The following is a 24,352-nucleotide window of genomic DNA, read 5'->3' as shown; positions in this document are numbered from 1 at the left end:
GCATGGGTTTGCATATGGGATCACCTTTGTAGTAATTACACTGCAATTCCTGAAGGGTTTCCACACCTTGAGCCATCTTCATTAGCATTGGGGTCCAACAACTTTAAAGGCTGTCAGCCTGTTCCAGACAATGTAAGTCTAACTGGTGCTGTAAGTGTACATCATGGAATGTAAGAGATGCATGTTTTTAGAATGAATGGTGTTCAGTCATGTCTAACCCTAACCCTAACCCTAACCCTAACCCTAGGTTATATTCTCTGCGCTGTCCACTTAAGGAAAATAATTGAATGAGTGAATGAGTGTGTGAGAGAGAGAGATAGGGAGACAGAAAGAGAGACTGATAGAGGAGGAGAAAGAGAGAGTGAGTGAGAGAGAAAAAGAGCGAGAGAGAGACAGATAAAGGAGGAGAAAGAGTGAATGATTGAGATAGTCCATGGGCCAGACCAGATGTCGGTACCACTCAAGGGGGCAAAGGTTACTTATAATTTTTGAAAACATCCATGTCTGTTGATGATATTTTAGTATGATAACCCTTCCTGAGTCGTAGCTAAATTAGAGTTATCAGCTGTTGAAGTTAACGCCCCCTTTGGAAAAAATGCATTTTAGACGCGTGTTTGGTATCATTTTAAAGGGGACACTCTAAGCTTTCATTCAAGTCCTTGTATGATTATGTATGACAAGTACAGTGGTCACTGGAGCTCTTCAAACTTTTAATCACACACATTTTTCCACAATTTCCGCCTAAATCATATTGTTTCTTTTAGTCTTGTGACATCAAGGAACAATGGAGACACAAATCACTAGCACTAGAATACTCACATGACTCCAAGGATTCAGGAAATGTACAATATACCCATACTGCTTCATTCTGAGGGGTGATTTTCCAGCCTTATATCAAAAGTGCCGTTTTACTCTGAAAGTTACTAAACAAAAGTCAACTTGCCATCTTTGTCTGTCCATCCATATTGAGTAGGGCTTGGCACTGCAGGAGTAGCTTGCAGACAGCATTTCCAGACTGCTGCCTGATAGTTAGCTCGTTGAACATGCATGTACAGACAATCTCTACATGGTGGTAACTGACTGGACTCGACTTCTCCTCTTTTAGTGCAGAAGAGCTGGTAGCGCAGTTCATTGACTTCACTAGTGCTGCTATTAGCAACATACATGTGTCCACAGGTAAACTGCTCAATTTTCAGGAATAGCTCCTCACTCACATTCCATGACTTTCCCAGTTGGCTGAAAGTCTTTTGGCAGGATGTGTCCTTTCTGACCATCTTCAGGGCATTCAGCTTTCCTCGACCAGCGAATGCACTGACAGTGTCACAGCCTGTGAAGGCGTGTAAGCCAATAAGGCTGTCACAGATGCTGTTTCCAAGTGATTTCATCAGTTTGCTGATGTCAACAAAACGTGTGCGAGTCTGTGTCCCACATCTCTGATAGATGGGACATGTGATGTCTTTCTGGAAGCCAAGACAAAGCACCATGACATCGGTGTCCTCAGCTGTAACGATGACTGCCTTTGAGCCTGCATTAACTGCATGGAATGCATGCAGAAGCAAGCGTGTATCAGCTTCTTCATGCGTGCAGTGCAACTCTGCTACTTCCTCACACTTATCTTTTGTCAACTTGTAGCAGGTTTCTTCACAGGTCATGTACAGTACTTTACCATGCAGCATTCCTCTGTATTGTGGGCCTTTCCACTCTATGACCAGAAATCTGATTAAACTGGTCTTGTTGAAGGGGCTGCAAAGGAATTTTCGTCACTGCCTGTCATGGTGTCCCCCTGCAAGGTTCTTGTACTGGAGTGTCGTGTCTGCACCCCGGTTCACTCGTTCAGCATCTTTGATCGATGTCTGGCAGTATACATCAAAAACAACATCAATCCTTTCACTTTGTGCTGCTTCCTGGAGAACCCGAGTCAAGGCCATCTCTGCCTAGCCTGGCCGTTACCAGACTGTGACTCCATTTCATTCCGTCAGTCAGTCTGGGCCAACCCAATGCATTTTGGTTTCCAAGATGGGCGGGTGCTTATCTTGAGGTTTAAAATCATTGGAGTTCCCTTAACCAATCAGCAACGTTTAGTAAGCATTCGGTAGATTAAACTCTTCCCAAAGCCAGTTGGGAGAAGAGCTACGACGTCCTTTCCAATCATAAAACTTACAAGAAAATACTCTTGTTCTCCTTTTAATTGTCTGATGTTCTCGAGAGTTGAGACAACTTCTCCGATAGCTTTTCGTGTCTCTTCCTCCGTAGCCATTTTTGCTATACTGTTAAACTACAAACTCGGCTGGACTACATGCAACTCGGCAAGGCGAGTTTTGAGTCACAGCTCTGAACTGTTCGCTGATTGGTCCGGCAAAATTTTGAGTTCTGGAAACGATTGTCAATGGGGCTGGGCCAGACTGAGTATGAGCTTGAAATCAATTCAGGCAGAAATACGTAGGCTGGTGTCACCAGGCTAATCTCTGCCACCTGTGCAAAGGTTTTGTTGTCACCATTCATTTTCTGGACCAGGCTCATCCCATCAATGATGCAGGTAGATGGGGTTGGGACGTGTTCTGCAGGAGACACATTATTTTCAAGCTCTCTGGCAAGTGCAGCCTTGTTTGTTTTTCGTAAGGACCCATCAGGATTTGCAAGTGACCATGGCAACGGGCCTAGTGGGTGAGCAAGGACATCCCTCATATTCACCTTCCTGCTTTCAGCCACAAGGATCATGTGGCTGAACAGATTTATATCAGCCTTTAGAACCACCTCCTGGGCTTTCTTTCCATGAGTTCTTTTTACGCTGATATTGGAGAATCTTTTCAAACTCTTCTTAGTCATTTTGTCATGAAATTTTAATGGTGGTGGGTCCTCTTCTAACCGTGTTTGTTTGAATACCTGGTAGGCCTCTTCCCCTATCTCATGAGCTCTCAAGAGCCCCTTGGTCACATCAGGTGGAGCAATGGAGCCAGTGGAGAGGCTAACCAGATCGGTGTCATAAGGAGCCATAGGATTGAGCCAGGTATTCTCCATCAGGTCAATGATAGACTTGACATCTTTTTCATCACTTGTAGATCAGGATGGGACAGCTTGGAACTGCCTTGGCCTATCAGTTCTCTCAGCTGTCTAAGGTACATGCTCCTGTACTCGGCTGTTAGGTAATATTTGGTCACAGCTCCTGGCTTCAAGCTGAATCCCTTTGTCCCTCCAGCTGTCTGAGTGTCTTTGTTTACTGTTTCTTCAATAGCTTGATCAACAGGGATGCGGCCAAAGGGATTGGTGGAGCACAGTTGAACTGAGAACCGTCCTTCCATGAATTCTGTCTACACATCTGGGTGTGTGGTTGGCAGCTGAGACATCTGGGCATAGTAGTAGGGAAGGTATCATGCATAATTAATTCTGTCATATGCAAAGCACCAAGGGATCATTGCTCGAATGCTTGCCAGATGTAGCATCCAGTCTCCCTCTCTGGATGCTCGAATGAGCCCCAGCAAGATTTCAACCATGTCCAAATAGGACATCCAGAATGCTGAGAGATTGCCATTTCCATCCCTGAGAAACACTGGGTGTAATGTCGGGACCAATACAGCGGGGGAGCCAACGCGCTTAAGCAGGAAGTCCAGGAAGTAATTAGAGTGGAAGAAGACTTGCCATATAAAAACTCTCTGTAAACAATCCACTTCCTCTTGGTCTTTTGGTCTCTTGTGTGCACAAGGGGTAAGGTAGATGGCGTACAGTTCATTTAGTTTGACTCCTTTGTTCTGTGATTTTGTTTGCATGTGGCAGTGTATTTGTTTGGTCAGATGATTGTACTGTTTTGAGTTTGTTTTGAGTTTGTTTCAGTTTGTTTATTTGAGTTGTTTGTCCCAGCCAGGGCGGCCGACCTGTACTGAGACTTTATACGCCATCTACCGCTTTCAAGTGGCTCAGCCAGCGGTCAGCTTGATGATAAGACCAGAGTTGATAGCCCTCTTTAATCTATATTTCTAAACTTAACTTAATAAAGTGCAAAGCTTTTAACCTATTTATTCCCGTAACCATCTACGGGCCACTGGCTGTAGCTAGGGGGTTAGCTGCTTACTCTTAGGCTTTTTTTGGGTTTGCCGTGTGTGATTTTGTCATGGTTGACATTCTTAACTCACTTTTAAATTGTCCAACTGCTGGTTTTTAGTGTGTCCACTGTGCTGTGTGCTCTTGGTGTGTCTTAGCCCATGAGTGGAGCAGTTGTCCCCCAAAACTCCCCTTTGTGCCCAATGGTAATAAATTGCTTAAACCTATTTTAAAAACTCTGCGACGACTCTTTGGTGCTTTGCTACTGGTTGATCCGAGAACCTGGTGTTACACGTGTACAAGATCTTTTCTCAAGGACCTCGTTCAAAGCAGCCTGTGAGACCTCTTTCCTAAGGCTGCCAATTGTCCTCAGTGTCCCATCCAGGTGAACCATGTCATTCAGGTTAGTTACTTTCAACCAGGACAGGAAACCATTCCATGTCAGTCGCATAAGCGCCTCATACATAAGCTTGTGTAATCGCACTGCCCTGTTGTACCTGCGGCCATCCATAACACCAGCAACAGAACCTTCTGCAATTACACCATATTCAATGCAGAGATTTCGGAGCCCAGCATCTTGAAAACGCTTTCCTATGATTCCCAGCAACGTGCAGATGGTGTGGAATACCCCAAGCCTGACAATTATGTGTTGGAACTTGTCACTGTGTTTCCATGTGATTTCAACTGCCTTGGAATAAAGGTCTTGATCAAAGACACAGACAATCTTTTTCAGCCTTGTGTTGCATGATTGCCAGTGACTGGTTGAGCACCTCATTGACAGTAGACATTTGTCTTGCTGGAGCATTGATGGTAGGTAGATAGCCTACATTGTTGGGGATAACGGCAATCTCATCTCGAGTCAGGATATTGAAGCCAGTCCAGCTGCTGACGGTCTGTCTTTCCAGTCAGTTACCACCATGTAGAGATTGTCTGTACATGCATGTTCAACGAGCCAACTATCAGGCAGCAGTCTGGAAATGCTGTCTGCAAGCTACTCCTGCAGTGCCAAGCCCTACTCAATATGGATGGACAGACAAAGATGGCAAGTTGGACATTCACTGGTTGCGTTCCCCACCTGCAGTCTTGGAGCTCCTTTCATGCAAGTGTGTGCGGTCATGCAAGCTGCCAAATTGCACATGTCTGTGAAATGGGCTGACCTGCACAGACATGTGCAGGTTACAGATCTGTAGCAACCAAAAATTATCAGATGATACAGAACCAGAATTTGAACTGATGGGGTCAGATGATGAGAGCGATGACCAGTTTGATGAATAACAGTGTGTGTACAGTGTAATCATTTTGATTATATTACTTGCAGTATGGATGTATTGTACATTTTCCTGTATCCTTTACCATTTTGAAGTAAAGACAAGTTTGTGACCTAACTGACTTGTGTTTAGTAACTTTCAGAGTAAAACGGCACTTTTGATATAAGGCTGGAAAATCACCCCTCAGAATGAAGCAGTATGGGTATATTGTACATTTCCTGAATCCTTGGAGTCATGTGAGTATTCCAGTGCTAGTGATTTGTGTCTCCATTGTTCCTTGATGTCACAAGACTAAAAGAAACAATATGATTTAGGCGGAAATTGTGGAAAAATGTGTGTGATTAAAAGTTTGAAGAGCTCCAGTGACCACTGTACTTGTCATACATAATCATACAAGGACTTGAATGAAAGCTTAGAGTGTCCCCTTTAAAATGATACCAAACACAATGTTTTTTTTTTTGTCTAAACCAAGATATGTACCAGCGTCTAAAATGCATTTTTTCCAAGGGGGGCGTTAACAGCTGATAACTCTAATTTAGCTACGACTCAGGAAGGGTTATCATACTAAAATATCATCAACAGACATGGATGTTTTCAAAAATTATAAGTAACCTTTGCCCCCTTGTGGTACCGACAAGTGAAATTTTGGCCTCTGGCCCATGGACTAAGAGAAAGAAAGTGTGGTGGAGGAGGAGAAAAAGAGAGTAAGTGAGTGAGTGAGTGAGAGATTGAGACAGAGAGTGATAGAGGAGGAGAAAGAGAGAGTGAGTAAGAGAGGGAGAGTGATAGAGAGTGAGTGAGAGTGTGAGAGAAGGAGAAAGAGAGAGTAAGTGTGAGATAGAGAGAGTGAGAGTGATTGAGTGAGAGGGAGGGAGAGAGAGTGAGTGAGTGAGTGAGTGACAAAGCTCGAAGAGCATGCTATGCAATTTACAAAACTATAAATAAATTTCAACCATCAATCAAAATTAGGCTAAAAATAATTGACTGTCATTACACAGATCCTCCTATACAGCTCAGAAATTTGGGGGCCAGCTTTAATCCTATCAAAAAAATCTTGGGATAAATCCCAAATAGAAATTTTACATGGAGCTGTGTAAAACCCTCTTACAGGTGCACAGAGGTACATCCAACCACGCCTGCAGGGCCGAATTAGGTCGTTTCCCTATGTCCCTGGCCATCACAAAAAGATCAATTAAATTCTGGATGCATTAAAAAAATTCAGACCCCCAAAACCTAAATCATAAAGCACTGTCTGCAAACTCAACAAAACCAGACAGAGATAACCTCTTAAAAGTGATTATTAACAGCAATGACATTAGTGACACAAAACCAATACGACTAAAAGAAATCCACAACAAAAAAAAAAAAGCCTACACTTCCCAATGGCTACAAGATGCCCAACACAATAAGAAAATGAATTGTTACCTTAGATTAAATCGAAAACATGAATTAGCAAATTACCTGACTAAATTAAAACAACCACAAAGTCGTTACCTAACAAAATACAGATTGGGCAACCATAAACTGCAAATTGAAACTGGACGGCATAGAAGATCCTGGCAAGAGAGTCACCTAAGAATTTGCTCCCACTGTGACCTCATGGAGGTCGAGGATGAGAAACATTTCCTTCTGAGTTGACCAAAAACACCCCACTTAGAAATATCTTTTACCCTAAATTTCTTCAAAAATGTCCACAATTTGCAGGACTTGATGAAGAATCAAAAATGAGAGCCCTCCTAGTTGAGGAACAACGAACAGTGCAGATCGCAGCACAGTTTGTGTATGGGTGCCACAAGCTGAGAGAAGGCATATAGGTGACAAAGATCAGACATCCAACCCTAGTCTTTTTATATTCTTTTGTTGATTTGTTGATTATTATTATTTTAATTCAACTATTTTTGTCTTTCTGTATGTGTATATAATATGTATATGTTGAATCAGCTTTGGCAATAGTGTTAAAAAACATTCATGCTAATAAAGCTTCTTTGAATTGAATTGAATTGAATTGAGTGAGAGAGAATGAGAGAGAGTGAGAGAGAAAGACAGAGAGAGGTGTCTCTGGTCAGGTGTCTGTAGCTCGGACAGCTGCGGGGTCAGTCAGGCTCCTGGTCTTCTTTTAGCCCCCGGGCGGGACGCTTGGAGTACCCCACGCTCCAAGAGAGCCACGCACTGTCACACGACAACAGGCTCCCACACAGTCATGTTGGCAGGCGCTCTGCATTGATCTCGGCCCTCGGGGCAATTCAAATCGACCTGCCGCTGCCCTTATTTCATCTCCTGCTGAGAAATGACTCATGGTGGTCTGTGTTACCTAAGAGTCCCTCTGGACTTCACTCAGAGAGAAAGAGAGAGGGGGGAAGAGAGAGAGAGACAGAGAAAGACAGTGGAGAATGGAGTTAGATTTGTCTCAAAAATAACTGCAAAAGACAGAGGGTGATCTACAAATATGCCTTGAATTGCACACGTGTTTTGCGATCCACAAATACAAATTTCCGATTTGTAACTTGTGTAGGCTATTGTTTTTTTTACAAATATATGTGTAAAACAAAAAGCCATTTGTGAAACTGAAAATTCAGTTTGTGAAAAAAAAGCCATTTGTGAAACTGAAAATTCTGTTTGTGAATCGAGGCTCAGCATTTGTCGATCAACAATCACACGTTCGTATTTTTTAGACATTCGTTCCGCAAATCCACACACATCCACAAACACGTGAGCTTGTGATTCACAAGCGCCATCCAGCAGTTTTCAACCCGCTCCACTGTCTGGCATCTACACAATCTTTAGCTCATAAAAAAGAACGAGTCGTGCTAACATACAAAAAAAAAGTTAATCGCTGAATTTTCAGTCAATTGACCCTTCCGCGACCACTCCCCAAAACGGTAACTGATCAATCATAGCATAGCAACAGTTACTAAGCTCGGGACCTCAGTCAAGCGAGCCATTTTGATGAATGGAAGTCAATGAGAGAGACGTCTGCTTGAGAAGAAAAAATGAAACGTTGCGCTTATGGAGTGTGTAATTCTGACAGCCGAAATCCAAAAAGGCTGGAGGGAGGGGTAGCATGTTATCCCTTCCCGAAACCCAAGACCCAGAGAGAGAAATGCCTGCTGTGGATCAAACAATGTGGACGACCCCCCCATCAGCTGAATGTCAGCAACGTAAACAGAAGCACCTACGTTTGTTCCAAGAAGCTATGTCGCTAAAATCTGCCCACTGCATCGAAAACGTGAGAAAACCCTTGCTTAAAATACGATTCAGTTTTACCACCTTACATGTTTGCGTAGCGGCGACTGTGTAGATAATAGAACACATAAACATAGCTGGAATGAACCTGTTAGCCTTAGCATTTGTCTGTCTACAAACACGGCATGTAATGTCGTGGTTGTAGCCTATATAAGCATATTGCAGACCCTTTTGCCTGCTTCGATCTGAGATCTTGCCGTTTTTCCCAAAAATGCTTGTGATTTCTTTGGGTAGAGCTGAAATTGACACGGTTGAAAACATGTTGCCATGCCATTCATACCAATGCTGAGAACCTGGGAAACGTGAATGCTTGACTGATATAGCAACCGTTGCTAAGGGGGGCGGAGTTTGCGGAAGGGTCCATTCTACGATCTGCTTTATTTTATTCAGAACTAGTTTCTTCAGAGCGTAATAGGATCTTGGTTGCATATGGTGTCACGGTTCGACAAATGATCATTCTAATCTACACCAATGAGGTAGCTGCTTTTTGTCAACAGAATGGAAAGGTGGCGTCGCTCGTGGTTAGATTCAACATTAGCGATAGAGAGGAAAACATCCGAACATCCTCAAAAGGGGACTAAATTGATTCTAAATAGTGCTGTATACATTGCCGCGTCCAAGAAGAACAATGAGGCAAATATACGATAATGTCATGTTTAAAAGTAATTTCTAAAGTCATTGATCTAAAGTCATTTAGATCAAGTTTTACTGGGAATACACCTTACTGACGATCTAACATGGACTGTGAAAACTGAACACCCAGCACACACTGAATAAATCAAGGCAAAGACTGTACTTCGTACGTCAGCTGAGGAAGCTGTGAATACTGTCCTGACAGCATCATCACTTGGTATGGGAACTGTACAGGCTGTAACTTCAGTACTGCGCCATCAGAGCATCTCTCCCTATTCTGCAGACCTACAAGAGAAGACTATGTACCAGGGCCCAAAGTATTGTAAAGGACTCCTAACATCCTGACCAGGGACTTTTCGAAATACTGAGGTCAGGCAAACGTCTCTGCTGCTACAAGATCAGAACAGAGAGAATGAGGACGAGCTACTTTCCTCAAGCATTCTGTATCCTGAACACAAATGACTTTTTAAACTGCAATTACACTTTCTTTCACACTTGCACATGAACTGTACACACACTGCACTTTATATTCCCTCTTACTATTTATGAAAAATATTTCTTGATCGTTCTTTCTTCACACTCGCACAGAAAAAGCTTAACACCAAACGAAATTTCACTACATGCTTTATGTAAGTATTTCTATGTATGTGACAAATAAACCTCCTTCTTTGTATCAATAAATGGCAGTTATTGCACTTACACCAATGACCATTTGTTTGCTCGTTCGTTCATTCATTCATTCTTCCACAAATGAAAACAACACTGATGAACCATAAAAACTATCTTTATGAAAAATATGAAATATGATACATAAAAGTGTACAAAACAGAAAAAAGGAATAACTGATTAAGGACACTCAGCCCTTACTGTGTCTGCTTACAGCCCTTGGAATCAAGGTACACAATGTCTTGACAAACAGAAAACAATTTCAAATGCAAGTCATCAGCAATGTTGACATAATGATCCAGTGTTGGCTCCTCAGTGGTGCCTATAATTCAGCTAACTAGATTGTTTAGTGCAAGGGGAACAACAGTTTGTCACTAAGATGTCTTTTTAAGAACAACACTGCTGTATATAGTGTCTTTGCATTCTCTTGTGTTGTTTGGCACTGTGTTGTCCCTTTTTCAGTCTCGCTGTCTGTCTGGCTCAACTCCCTTGACTGTGTGGTTTCCTGATGGATAAGGTAGCATGTCCACGAGTGTATCTGTAGACAGTCTCTGCAAAGTCAGCCTCTTCTTCAACATATCCTGTCTGCAACACAACAAAACATTGACAATTAAGAGTCACAGGAGCATGAAAAGCAGAGAGTGGTGGAGGTGGTACAAGATATTACAGGCTAGAACCTATCTGCAATACAGCACATTAACAGGAAAGATGCCCAAGAAACAGTGATGCTAAATGACCCGCGACCGCCAGGCGTTTTCGACTACCTCGACGGCAACTCGACCGAAAATATGAATTATTAGAATGTTGTACCCGCCCCGCTTACCGACCCGCTTATTATTTAAATTGTTTTCATCCCGCAGCTTTCATGCAAAAGTTAATAAGGATTTCCGTCAAAGTGGATGCTCCGTTGAAACCCTCCCAAACACAAAGGCGGGAATAACATATTTCAAAAAACTTTATTCACGTCAAACAGGTAGGCCTAACCTAGGCTATAATGTGCATTCGTGCAAATAAAAAATAGGCTACACAAAACGAAAACTGAAGATAGCCTATATGATAAGCCTAACCTGGGCTGAAACAATTCGATTCGACTGTGAAGGCTTACCGGTGCCGCATTTGTGACGGGCCATGTTGGTCGTGCCGACTTTGTGGCTGTCGAACTTGTACAGTGTATCGCACAAAGTGCACATAACGTAGCCCGCACTAATGTCATCTTTATCAATCACCTCTGCAAATGTTTCCCACACTTTGCTCTTTCGATTCTCATGTTTTTTGAGTTTCCACTCTCCTTTCTTTAATTTCTCCCTAACCGACTGCATCTCCTTTACTGGCATCAACATCAACTGGCGCGAAGAAGGGACACGACCTCTCCAAGTGCTAAGAAGGGACACGACCTCTCCAAGTGCTTGCCACACGCAAGGTCGTGTCCCTTCTTCGCGCCAGTTGTCATGCAGTCAATGATGTCTAATTTGTCTTTTATAAAATGTATGTTTACAATATAATTAAATACAAACGTTTCGTCGGGAGTTTTTTATTTATTTATTTATTTTCACCGGCTCGACCGAATGCGAACCGAATATAATTAAAAATATTTTTTGATGACTCGTCACCGCGGGTGACCGCTTATTTTGGATCAGCCCGCGCATCACTGCCAAGAAAGGCACACAAGATCACAAACCACACTACACACCACACACACACACACATCAGCTGTTCTCTTGGTTGCCAACTGGTACATGTCTGTGCAACCAGCAGACTTAAAAACAGTTTCTTTGTTATAATGAATGACAGGAGAAGCCCTTCCAAATGACAGCTGTACTCTTGAAAACTTTTATCTTGGCTTATATATGGGCCATTCTACCGAATTCGTGTAATATGCAGTCCCTCAACAATAAAATCTATTTACAAAACAATTAGGTATTTAGGCATAGATATTAAATTAGAAAATGTTATGGTCTATATAAACCCAATGCATTACATGAGATAGTGATAAGCTAAATATATACAAAATCATCATTTATAGGGTACTTTCTATTGGGAAGTAGCTGTCCCCAACCCTGACATCTAAATTTCAATGCCTTTAAATAACACTTTTCAATTTTTTTCAATGATTTAATTTCAAAGATCTTTATGATTGGGTTGAAACAGAACTTGGAATATTAAGATTTATTGTGGGTTTAATTTTTAAATCAATTTACTATACTCAAAAAATCATGTCCCTAGTTTTCATGTCACTACCGAAACACAAGAGTTTTAGTCCATAGGCTGAGCCTGTGTTTTAGCCACGACTCTGCATTTTTGACCATGCAGTGACACTGCATCTCTGTCCCTCATGGTTGAATGGTAAGTAGCTAAATCCCATAGTTTTTATATAAATGTGTTCCAAAGTCTGAAAATCGACGTGTAACCTTAAGAATTGTCACTACCGAAACGCATGTTTTCTTCAATTAAGTAAACCTTTTGGGGTTTCATGGAAAATCTTATGTTTGTATGTGTACACCTCTTCAAAGATGTGTTTGCAAGCCGTGTGCTTGCTAGAATTCTTTATTTATGCTTAAAGTTAGCTAGAATTGTCACTACCGAAACAGTCACTACCGAAACATATGGTAGTGACCAGATGATTTTGGTAGTGACAAAATGAAATGGCAAGTAGTTCAATCCCATAATTTTTAAATAAATGTGTTGTGTGGACTAAAGGGAGGCCCAGAGCACCTTTTGGATGATTTTGGGAGAGAAATGAACATCCATCCAACAGTGCAGTCACTACCGAAACAGTGCAGTCACTACCGAAACAGATAAATTGACCTTGAAAATTTGGTAAAAAATTCATTTCTATGGATTTCATTGTGAAAATCTTCAAGAAATATTTTTAAAAATACTCTTCAGAGAAGGGAAGGAAACACAATCTGAACAGGTCAATAATAATACTTTTTTACTATAGTAAATGTGATGTTTCGGTAGTGACAATTTTTGGAAGAGGAAAAACATTCCAACACATTCTGAAAATACAATATAAAACTTGACAGTTCTTTTACTAGATATGTGTACTTTAGATATGGTACAATATACATACGGTCAAAGTTTTGGGAAAAAACCATACAAAAATTCAATATATATCCGACATGACTTTGCATCAATTCGGTAGAATGGCCCATATATATAATATTGTATCTGGCAAGGTAACTCATTAGCTAACATTAACTTACAAAAATGACATCTACCACCTTGATATCAGTATTTCAATGTTAGATAAAAGGCAAACATGGGTCCATGAGTCTTATCCTCCAAAACAAACCACTACTCATTTACCATGGCTCACTGACAACTGAATAAAAAAACGTTAATGAACAAACATGACATTACTTCTCTGCTAAATGACTCAACTAAGGGAGATGGTTAACTAACGTTCACCAGCAACGCTATGTTAGCTAGGATATCTAGCAAGCTAGGAAAGTTAAAGCATTCCCACCAAATGATCAAAGCATATCAACCAAATACCATCTAACGTGAGCTAACAGGTTTCCGCTACGTTCATGAAATATTAACAGTAAGTACGTGTCCATTAAAAGCCTGAAAATAGATTTTGCTATTGAAGCTGAAGTGGGCTTCTTTAAACGGTTAGTTACTCTGTCACTCCTATGTGTCACACCCAAGCGTTAGCGATTCAAATGTTGGTCTCGAAGCACAACATAATAGTAGACTAAGGCCCAATTTACACACAGGTTTTCGCGATGTCGGCGACATCTTCGAGACATCTGCACGTAGATGTCGGGGTGCATTTACACACACCGCAGGAAGTTTCTCAGTTTGCCTCTGTTGATAGCGATGTTGCCTAGCAACACTGTCTGTCATTATGGAGGATTATCGGGGCCAAAACTAAATAAATAAATAACTAAATAAATAAATAAATGAATGGTTAAATACTTGGATAAATACATAATTAGATTTATTTATACCTACATTTATTTATTTATACTTACATATATTTATTTATACTTACATTTTGTCATACATTTTGTCATACATTTTGTCAAACATTTTGTCATACTTACATTTTGTCATACATTTTGTCATACATTTTGTCATACTTATTGTCATACTTATTGTCATACTTATTGTCATACTTATTGTCCACGGTGTAACTTGCTTGCAGCAAAATAAATCCGTCATCCCCCGTCACCAAGTCAGGGGGCGGGTTAAAGCCTCTGATTGGTGGTTCAACTTGAATTGACTGCTTTTGACTAATTCAAGATGGCAGCACCCGGTGTGGATTAAATAAATGGAATATTGCATGCTACAGTAGTCGAAATGTTGGCTGTAGCTGAGGAGATGGAGGCAACTGCAATTCACATTGTTTTTAAAATCATATTGAGGGCTTCGCTGAGATTATATCAACGGTATCGGCCCTGACTGACACAGACATAGATGAAAATGTGTTCACGATCCTCAGGTAGCAGATGAGGCTGAGTGATGGTCATACATCCTGGAGGTGGTCGTACTCTGTTTGATCTTAGGCTGGCACAATTGGACACTTCGCACTCTCTGGCCTGAAAATACAAAATATTGCGAACCTTTTTCGAGTGTCCAAGCGCACTATCAAGCGACAAATGCAGCAGAGTGGTATCAGGTATTAATAAGAGTAGACTGTGTCTGTGTCAGGGGTATAGATGTTCGGGATCTGGAGAAAGTAATGGGTAAACGTCCCTTGTCATGACTAAAAGGAGAGCTCCAACTATTAACTCTCTAGTCTGAGAGTTGTCATTTGTTGGGGAGCTGTGAGACTCTTTCTCTGAGACTGTTGTAACGTCATTACTGCTTGACTGTCACTATGTTTACAGTATTGTGCCCTATAAAATATGGTCCTCCGGCCTTCAGAGCGGAGAGAGACATGATTGAGACCTAAGCCTGGTGTTGTGTTGTTTTTTATTGTCAGAGGTCTGGGTTTCTCTCCCAATCTACAGATTGATAAACGTATTAAAATCCAGAACTCAACTGAACGTAGACCCCGTTTATACGGTGGGAAAACGTATATATTTTCATGCGGTTTGGCCTTTCATTTACGAGAAAAAACGGAGGTTTTATCACGGGAAACGATCATTTCTAAAAACTCCGGCCAAAGTGGAGATTTCAGGAAAACTCAGTTTTTGCGTGTGCACTGGGTCAAACGGAGTTTGCGTCACATATGCGCCTAAAATGCATTCGTGATGTGAGTGTCCTATATTTACTGTTTACTGATCATGGATGCTGTTAACGTAGTGCTCATTTATACGTTAATGCAAACGCAGGATTGCATTCTTTCAACCCTATAACTGAATCTCTCAACCCTTCCCCAGTGTGTGACTATTGGCTTTAACAATGGTATCCCCTGCACTTCCACCAGTGGACTACGAGTTTTACATTCCATCTTGTCTACCTGTTGTAGCCAAATAAACGTAAAGGACATATCTAGGACTCATAGCCAATTTAATGGATTAGCAGCCTACTTATGCAAACCTACAGGTTTAGCATAGTTATGATGGCGTTTGGGGGCGTATATGCGGGTTCATGTAAACAGAAAGTTTTTTGGAAAAAGACCTTGTGTGTACGACGTTATTTTTGAACGGAAGGGCAGAAATATTCTCTATTCTGTAATTACCCGGCTATGTGTAAATGTGGTCTTACTCTTAGTCATCCGTTTATGAAGAGACGGACAAAACACTTTCTTCATCACTGGTGATTCAAAAACTGAGGACATAAGAACCATGCTACAGCGTAACATTCTAATAGCAGCCTGATGCAAACTATGGAAGAGATAGACGTGATGGGGTAACGACAGCGCTACGACCTGGCTACGACTACGGCCAGTGCACCCAGTAGGCCACATTAAACCCAACATTTCATAACACTACTAGAAATACTACTAGTAGTAGACGAGTTGAGGGCCTCTTAAATTAAGGATGCAGCCTCACGCAGCAGCTGAGGGTATGTCTTCTGGGACATTCTGGTATCTTGATTTATTTAAATAATGCTCAATAACTTTCATTAAACTAAATCTGGCGCTTGGCATCCATAAACGCCAAAATTCAGTATCCCTCGAGCCTGATCGACTGGTTGAGCCTGCCTGGTGTGTAACACCAATCAGAGGCTTTAACCCGCCCCCTGACTTGGTGACGGGGGATGACGGATTTATTTTGCTGCAAGCAAGTTACACCGTGGACAATAAGTATGACAATAAGTATGACAATAAGTATGACAATAAGTATGACAAAATGTATGACAAAATGTATGACAAAATGTAAGTATGACAAAATGTTTGACAAAATGTATGACAAAATGTATGACAAAATGTAAGTATAAATAAATATATGTAAGTATAAATAAATATATGTAAGTATAAATAAATAAATGTAGGTATAAATAAATCTAATTATGTATTTATCCAAGTATTTAACCATTCATTTATTTATTTATTTAGTTATTTATTTATTTAGTTTTGGCCCCGATAATCCTCCATATGTCATATGCCTTACAGATGTCGGGTCGCGTTTACACGCACTTTGAAGATGTCGGGGACTCCCGATGGGCTGTCGGGCGAATGGTACGGGGCTGTCGGCTGAAATTCGGCCGACATCGGCACACCGACAGTTACATTTGCGTTTAGACGCTGAAAAAAGCTGTCGGTGTTCAGATGTCGGCTGTGCCGACATCGCGAAAACCTGTGTGTAAATTGGGCCTTAACGTCATCTAGACACCACCTCTACTGAAATATGTAAGATTGATTGAGTAATAATGATACTAGATGTATCTTAATAAAGGACAAGGAAAATTCGTTGGAAAATGCTTTGTACTCACAAAGGAAGGTGGCTGCTCTGCTTATCCGGCCATGGTTTCGAAGGTTTTGCCGCAGAAATGAAGGCCCACTTAAGTCGAGCTAAAGATATATCAGTGAACAACAGCGCCATCTGCTGGATGGTGCTTGTGAATCACGAGCTCACGAGTTTGTGGAAAGAATGTCTCAAAATTGCGGAACGAATGTCTCAAAAATACGAACGTGTGATTGTTGATCAGTCACGATTCACAAACAGAATGTTCAGTTTCACAAATGGCTTTTTTTTTCACAAACTGAATTTTCAGTTTCACAAATGGCTTTTTGTTTTACAAATGTTAAATGATAAATTTACAAATACACATATTTGTAAAAACCAATACACAAGTTACAAATCGGAAATTTGTATTTGCGGATTGCAAAACACGTGTGCAACTCAAGGCATATTTGTAGATCACCCTCTGGGAGTGTCTGGGAGGGGGGGGGAAAGAGCAGAGATAGGGAAGCAGAGAAAGAGTTCAAGTGAGAGGGAGAGGGAGGACGGAGAAGCAGTGAAGAACAGAGAGGGACAGGGAGAGTGGGTAAGGAAAGCAAGGGAGAGAGAGAGAGAGAGAGAGAAAGAGAGAGGTAATGGACAAGGGTAATAAGCATATACTTCTGTAAATGTCATCTTTGAAAGCAGAACAGAATTTGCTTTCCAGGTAGAGCTTTTTATGTACCTGACCCCCTCCACCAACATCAAAATACCTAATCATACAATTATACTGACCTAAAACCTATTGTAGCTCTCTTGATAGGGCATGGGTAATCTCTGGCTTGTCATAAACAATAGCTGGGATCATTCCCAGTAGAGGGAGAAGGATAGCCAAACATAACTTCAATTCCCTTTCCATCCAGGCCTACTTTTAACAAGAGGCTCTCCTCATTGCCAGATTGGTGGAAACACACAAAGGCTGTGCATATGGTATAGTTATGAAAATGTTTCTGCATTACAGTGTGCGTGTGTGGATACTTGTGTAAGTGAGTGTGTGCGTACAAGTGCATTGTTTGTGTATGACAGAAAGGTGTGAGTGCGTGTCTGCGATGGGAGATTAGAAATGTTATTCAGTTAAGACAACACGGGACCATCAATCTTTCACAACCTACTGTAACACTATCCTCATCAAGGAGCTCTGGGCATCTACAACTGCAGTGGCAAAGCCGTCCTCGGCTATATTTATCCCATTGTTGTCCTGTGGGCGACTCTCTGTTAGGCCACACAGCACAGCTGTTACGGGTTATGCTTCCAGTATAGGATGGGCATGAGCATGGCTACAGCCAGACTGCAGAATAAGGCTGTGTGCATAGACTTACCAAGGGCATGGGGAGGTGGGCTGATAAATGCAAAAGTCATTCAGGAACAAGGCCACATGCACATTGTGCCTCTGCCGCAGTCTGCTGCAGCAAACTGCAAACGTGTTTCAAACATCAACAATGTAACTGTCAACCTCGTTCCGCAAATGTTAATATTACTAAAACATGATGGCTCCATTGAAAATAGATACTGAACAACTGAGTCTGTGACTGAGTCCACCGTCATTGCAGTAGAAAGAATAGGAGGTGGTTGTCTCCTGCGAGCACAGAGCTTGCTTCCATGTAATCAAAAGTCAGTTTAATAATAGTTGCTGGGTCTATCTGTCAAACTAGAGAATGCACAAGGTCAATGAGTGGTAATCTAGAATGAGATAATAAAAAACATCTTGATTACTTAATGATTAACGGCAACACTGCTTGCATTTAATGGCAATGTTCATTGCGGTCACATTGTCATGATTACCTAAAGCAGGTATAAACTTAGACCTATCATCTGCTCACAGTTTTCCCATAAATCATCCAGTGATATGCCTGCTGTGTGTAACACATTAATAGGCAAGTAATGGTATGGGAATGACACAAATACCAACTTTGCATGCTTTGGCAGGACCAAATATCAAATGAGGGACATTTTGATCTGTGGGTGTCAAAGGCAACAGGGTTCATTATGTAAGTTCTGCACGTCTGTCAGTGCGTGTTGCGAAAGCTTTTAAGTCATGTTTACGACAAACCTTAAGTCAAGTTTACAGCCGTGCATTGTAAGTGCCAGTGACAAGGTGTTCCAAGGGAGCATCACATATGATTACCCAGTTTGGCTCGGCTGCACTCATTGGATTAGATATACGAGAGACGGAATTGAGAGAGACCTGTTTAGTGGCTCAGGACGTTGCCAGTGTGTGTAGAACCAATCTGTATGCTGCTCTAAAAAGGTATCAAGTTCCAGTTGTACCCATAATGACAGGGTAACTACCACCTTGTTTTTCACAATGTCCCTGTTTCTACATGCCTAGGACTATGTTGTGTCTCTATCGGCCTTGTCAGATGCCTGAACTCCATTTCCTTGTTAAACCCTCTGACATGTGTCAATACCCATGCCCAAGGTGCTGAGCCGCTGTCACAATCCAAATTAACCTCCACCTCAGGGACAATGAATTGAGGTCCAAGGCCGGAGCTGACCACAAAATTATGGAGGATGGTTCTAACCTTCTAAAACCTCGAAGACATGTAATTTGTCTACCTAGCTCTTTCTTCCTCAAACTTCTGGCTATAGGCATTTCATTGATTATAAGGCACCAACCCATTTATGAAATTAAAATAATTTGTACATCTTTCTGACTTGCTCCTGCTCAGCTGTCGATACAGAATTCCCTTCAGTATAAAACCGATCAATGTTGAACTCATCTCCACCCTGCACCCTGCATTTTACTGCCTCTATTGCCCAGAAGAAATTATAGGTGGTTGGCTCTGGCATGACTTTAGTACGCTATTTTAGTACGTGTCTGGGGAAAACTTTAAATTGTAGTCTGTAGGGTTGATGTTTGAGCTTGCTTGTATGTGCTTTATTATGTCTGTATGTGAACATGTATGTGTTTCCTGTGAAGGTGTGCAATGGTGAGTACAAGTATGATGGAGAGAGAGAGAGAGAGAGAGAGAGAGAGAGAGAGAGAGAGAGAGAGAGAGAGAGAATGAGAATGAGAATGAGATAGAGAATCTATGCTTCTTTAAGCTCTCCATTCATTGGGTATAGATTTATATACTAGATTCAGCCACATTTTAGTCCCTCTTCACTAGGGTTGGGTACCGAGAACCGGTACCAATACGGCACCGGTTCCATACAACCGATACCTACCCGGACCGAAATGCAACGCAGATTTCGGTGCTTCCTTTCGGTGCCTGAGCAGATAATTTTTTTTTTTTTTTTTTTTTTTTTATTAAAATTTTTATAATTTAACAAAACTAGCGATAGCTAACGAGAAGTAACGTTAGTGGCGTAGATCTTTCTGAGTACGATCTGTATACTTTTTTGTGTTGATAACAGATTTCGTGGGGCACATATAAAACTGCTCCATCTCCCAATATAGACTCTGGCCTGTGTCGCTCACGCTGCATTCCGTATGGGACTAGTGGAAACGGGATTTGTGTTGAGGAGTTGCCATGGTAATGGGTTGACTTGCGTGTGGTTTCGGTTTCAAGATAAGTGTGGTTGTTCTAAGCAGAAGTTGGAAACGCTTTATTAAACGGAGAGCTACCGTCTCATCCAAAGATATTCCTTCTCAATGTGAGTTCTTAAGAGAGCACTAACTTGGACGCTACAATAACATTGCAACAGTCTGACAGCGAAGAGCAGGCAGCCTTGCACAGAGCAAGCACAAACAGAGCTAGCCATCAATATAACGGAGAAAATGTCGAAAGGTAAACGATCAAAAGTGTGGCTGTATTTCGCACAAAAAGATTCAAACAACGCGACGTGCAGCATATGCAACAACAAAATTGCGTGTAAACTTTTAAAGGGGCAGTACACATTCACGAAACCAGTGGGTTTAAATAAATGCAAACTAATTAATATTTGTTTTACTCTGAAGCAAACATGCTCATATTTCTGCAAAAGTATTACTGAAGTGTGAAGTGTGTGTACAGATCTGTACACACATTTGTTATGTATTTATTTATATTTATTTAAGTATACTGTAAACAGTTGTTATAAGTTAATATATTGTTCATAGTTTGAAGTTAAAAGGTTTGAAGCCAAGTGTTTTGTATTTATTTTTATTTATAGTATACCTCAAACAGTTAATATATTGTTAAATTTAAAGAAAACTATTTGCCTTGGCAATAAATAAGCCTAATGTCTTTAATTAAAAAAAAAAAAAAAGTATCGGTTCTGGCACCGTTTAGGCACCGGTATCGTTTTAAAAGTATCGGTTATGTACCGGTATCGGAAAAAACCCAAACGATACCCATCCCTACTCTTCACCCCTTGCTATCCTTAAATTCTGAGAATATAATCTCTTGTTATCTAATATCGAAGTGGGGACACACTTGAGGGGACACACTTCAGACCCATTTCAGTATGGCAATTTAAAGAAGAATGTTGGTAGAGTTTTCAAAACAAATCTGTGGGCCCATCTCTGAAACTCACCAACCAGACATCCTCAGTGTCCAAGACAGTCAGCCTTCCGGGAGATGGTCCACTGTCCTCTGCTATTTTCATCCATGCCAGTCACCCTTTCAAGAACTGTGTAATCTCGGAATTTGCCGTGCTGCTATTAGTAGCACAAGATGGCCGCGGTCACTATAGTTACGAGATAAACAGGGTGGAGAGAAGAGGTGCCGAAGGGACATGTTAAAATTCACGTTGAATTTGTTGGTGTGCTTATTCTGGAAGCTTGAAAGAATGTGTTCCTCTAGTCTTGTGTAGCCAAATGTACCCAGTCCTTCGAGATTTCTTCATGTATTTTATCCAGGCTATACTTCATGTACAGAAACATATTCAGGAACTTCCTATTTAGCTTAATAATCACTTTAAGCATAGTTGTTTGCAAATTACATGGTGACAAGAAAAGGCACCAGAATAATTTGTCATGGCTTATTAGTGCTCTCGATTCCTCTCTGGTGGTCTGCAATGAAACTATCACCCTCTCCTGGACTAAGATGGAATTCAATAATACAACTATGAGACACTACACACACTACTTTTGTGTGCCTTAATCTTATCTCATGAAAGTACACAACATTGAAAATTATGGAAATGTAAGTAAATGGTCACATAATGTGGATGATGACGACAAATTAATTATTATTTATGTATTGTGTGTGTATTTGTGTGCGGTGTGTGTATGTGTGTGCATGCGTGCATGTGTGTGTGTGTGTGTGTGTTTGTGTGTGTGTGTGTGTGTATGTGTGTATGTTTTATCTCAGATACCCCACAGTGGTGAAGGGGCTAAACGCTCTCCCACCTGAGGACCGTCTGCTCAAGTTTCTGGTAGACAACTCGTCTGACAGCCAGGAGACTGTGCAGTGTGCCAATTGTGACATGAAGAGCAGGATACAGGTAAACAAATACACTGATCCCTATACTCCTAGTACACACAAGTGCATGTAGGCAGGCACACTCACACACACAGGCGCACACACACATACTCATACACACACACACACACACACACTCACACACAAAGACACGCACACAAACATAGACTCTCTCTCTCCCTCGCTCACTCTCGCTATCTTGCCCATGTTACACCACCACCCTTAGGGGGCCCTGTGGGGGCGAACAACACTCCACTACTGCCCCAGTACAGGAAACACCTTTAAAACCACCTCATCCATGGGATTTATTAACATAAAGAAATAGGAAACAGCCCAGGACACTACATCAGGACTACAGCAGACACAGTGTCAAAACACAACAGCAACACAAAATCCCTTCTCATGCTGCCACAGGAGCTTTTAAGCCACTCATTCCCAGGCCAGGTACACACCTCATGTGTGTGTCTGTATGTGTACAGTATGTCTGTATATGTGTGTGTGTGTGTGTGTGTGTGTGTGTGTGTGTGTGTGTGTGTGTGTGTGTGTGTGTGTGTGTGTGTGTGTGTGTGTGTGTGTGTGTGGTTGTATGTGTGTTCATTCCCAGGACAGGTGTACTTCCTGGATGACTGATCAAGAGCTACAGAGCCACACACACACACACACACTCACACACACACACACACACACACACAGACAGACACACACACACACACACACACACACACACACACACACACACACACACACACACACACACACACATAAAACATGTACATCTACACATGTGTACATACTTACATACATGAACAGAAATACAAGCACAATTGTACACAGATGCAGTACATACAATGATATATACAACACACACTGTCCAACCACCTCAAAAAGGCAAAAATAGAGCCAAAGAAAATTCAAATGTAGTTGGTCTTCAATTCAAGTACTCATGTTGATCTTTGAGATAGTAAAATATTAGTGACAAGTTCACCCTTGGGTTTATCTGTGATATTTTGAAATACTCTCTGTCAAGGCAAGCAGCACATGTAAGTAAACAATGAGCTTGATGCACTTCATCTCTTGTTCTTCAATTTACCACTGGGAAATCAGAAAGCATTAACTTGCTTCTTTTTGTTTGTTTATTTACTCTGTGTGTGTGTGTGTGTGAGTGTGTGTGTGTGTGTGTGCGCGTGTGTGTGTCTGTGTGTGTCTGCGTGTGTGTGTGGATGTTACGTCCATGTCTAGGGCTTTAGGACATAACAAAACATTTTAAAACACGGGCAGACAACGGAATAAAAATAACCGTGCATTTATTTGACAAAGAATAGAATAACTGAACTAAGGCTCAAAAATAACTAAACAATCAAAAACACAAGGCCTCGAGAACAAGCCTCCACAGCCTGGTGCTCTCTCCAGGTCTCTCACACCTGTGAGTGGCAAATAAGTTCATAGTGGCGCGGGCAAGTGGCTAACAACAAAAATGCACGATTCCCAAAAGTCAGTCACGTGTGATGGATTCGGCCGCTTTTAAAGGGCCGGGGCTTCTATAGGCCCAATGGGATTCGAGCCACAATCAGCTGCACCCCAACTCACCTGCAAGACACACAAGACAACAGAGAAGCACAGGCAAAAACATATAGACAGACCCGCAGGGTCGTAACAGTGGATGTGTTTGTTTGCTGTTCACTCCTACTTTCTCTCTCTCTCTCTCTCTCTCTTTGTGAGTCTGTGTTTATTTTTTTCTCTCACCCCCTCTTTGTGTGTGTGTGTGTGTGTGTGTGTGTGTGTGTTTGTGTGGTGTGCGTGTGCGTGTGCGTGTGTGTGTGTGGTGTGTGTGTGTGTGTGTTTGTCCAGAATGCTGTGGAGATGTATTACTGTAACACCTGCAGCCAGCCTCTGTGTACGGAGTGCAGGGAGATTACCCACAAGGCTAAGATGTTCTCCCAGCACGAGATCGTCTCTCTGGTCAAACGTGCCAAGGAGGGCCACAGGAAGTGCAGTGAGTCCTCGCTCTTTACCCCTCCTACTCATATGTTACCAGGCTGGGGGCAACTAACCTCTTCAGCTCATTTAAGATGTCAGTAGTTCTACCTGGGTGGCTTTTTAACAGAAAATAGAGATGGACCCTAAAGTCTGATTGGATTAGATTAACAAGCACCTAGAGGGAAACAAAGTAAGTAAGTAAGTAAGTAAGTAAGTAAGTTAGTAAGTAAGTAAGTTAGTAAGTTAGTAAGTAACACTGGCATGAAACAAGTGGCATGTTCTTTCTTGCAGTACAAAATAAAACTCATTCACAAATCCCTCTCAAACGTGTACAAGCAGTGGC

The 24,352-nt window shown here is 41.6% G+C and overlaps 1 protein-coding gene across 1 annotated transcript in view; it reads left to right on the top strand.

Annotated features, from left to right (window-relative positions):
• rnf207a (ring finger protein 207a) overlaps nucleotides 1-24,352 on the top strand; it is a gene marked incomplete at its 5' end in the record, with an annotated part of 46,047 nt that overhangs the window by 1,384 nt on the left and 20,311 nt on the right. The window contains 2 exon segments of the mRNA XM_080845996.1: nucleotides 21,922-22,054; nucleotides 23,881-24,025. Of these exon segments, the coding sequence (XP_080702122.1) occupies nucleotides 21,922-22,054; nucleotides 23,881-24,025 (278 nt within the window).

This window comes from Sprattus sprattus (genome assembly GCF_963457725.1).
Source record: "Sprattus sprattus genome assembly, chromosome: 10".
Lineage (NCBI taxonomy): Eukaryota > Metazoa > Chordata > Actinopteri > Clupeiformes > Clupeidae > Sprattus > Sprattus sprattus.
Note: the sequence above shows the minus strand (reverse complement) of the source record. Positions and strands in the feature narration are given on the sequence as shown.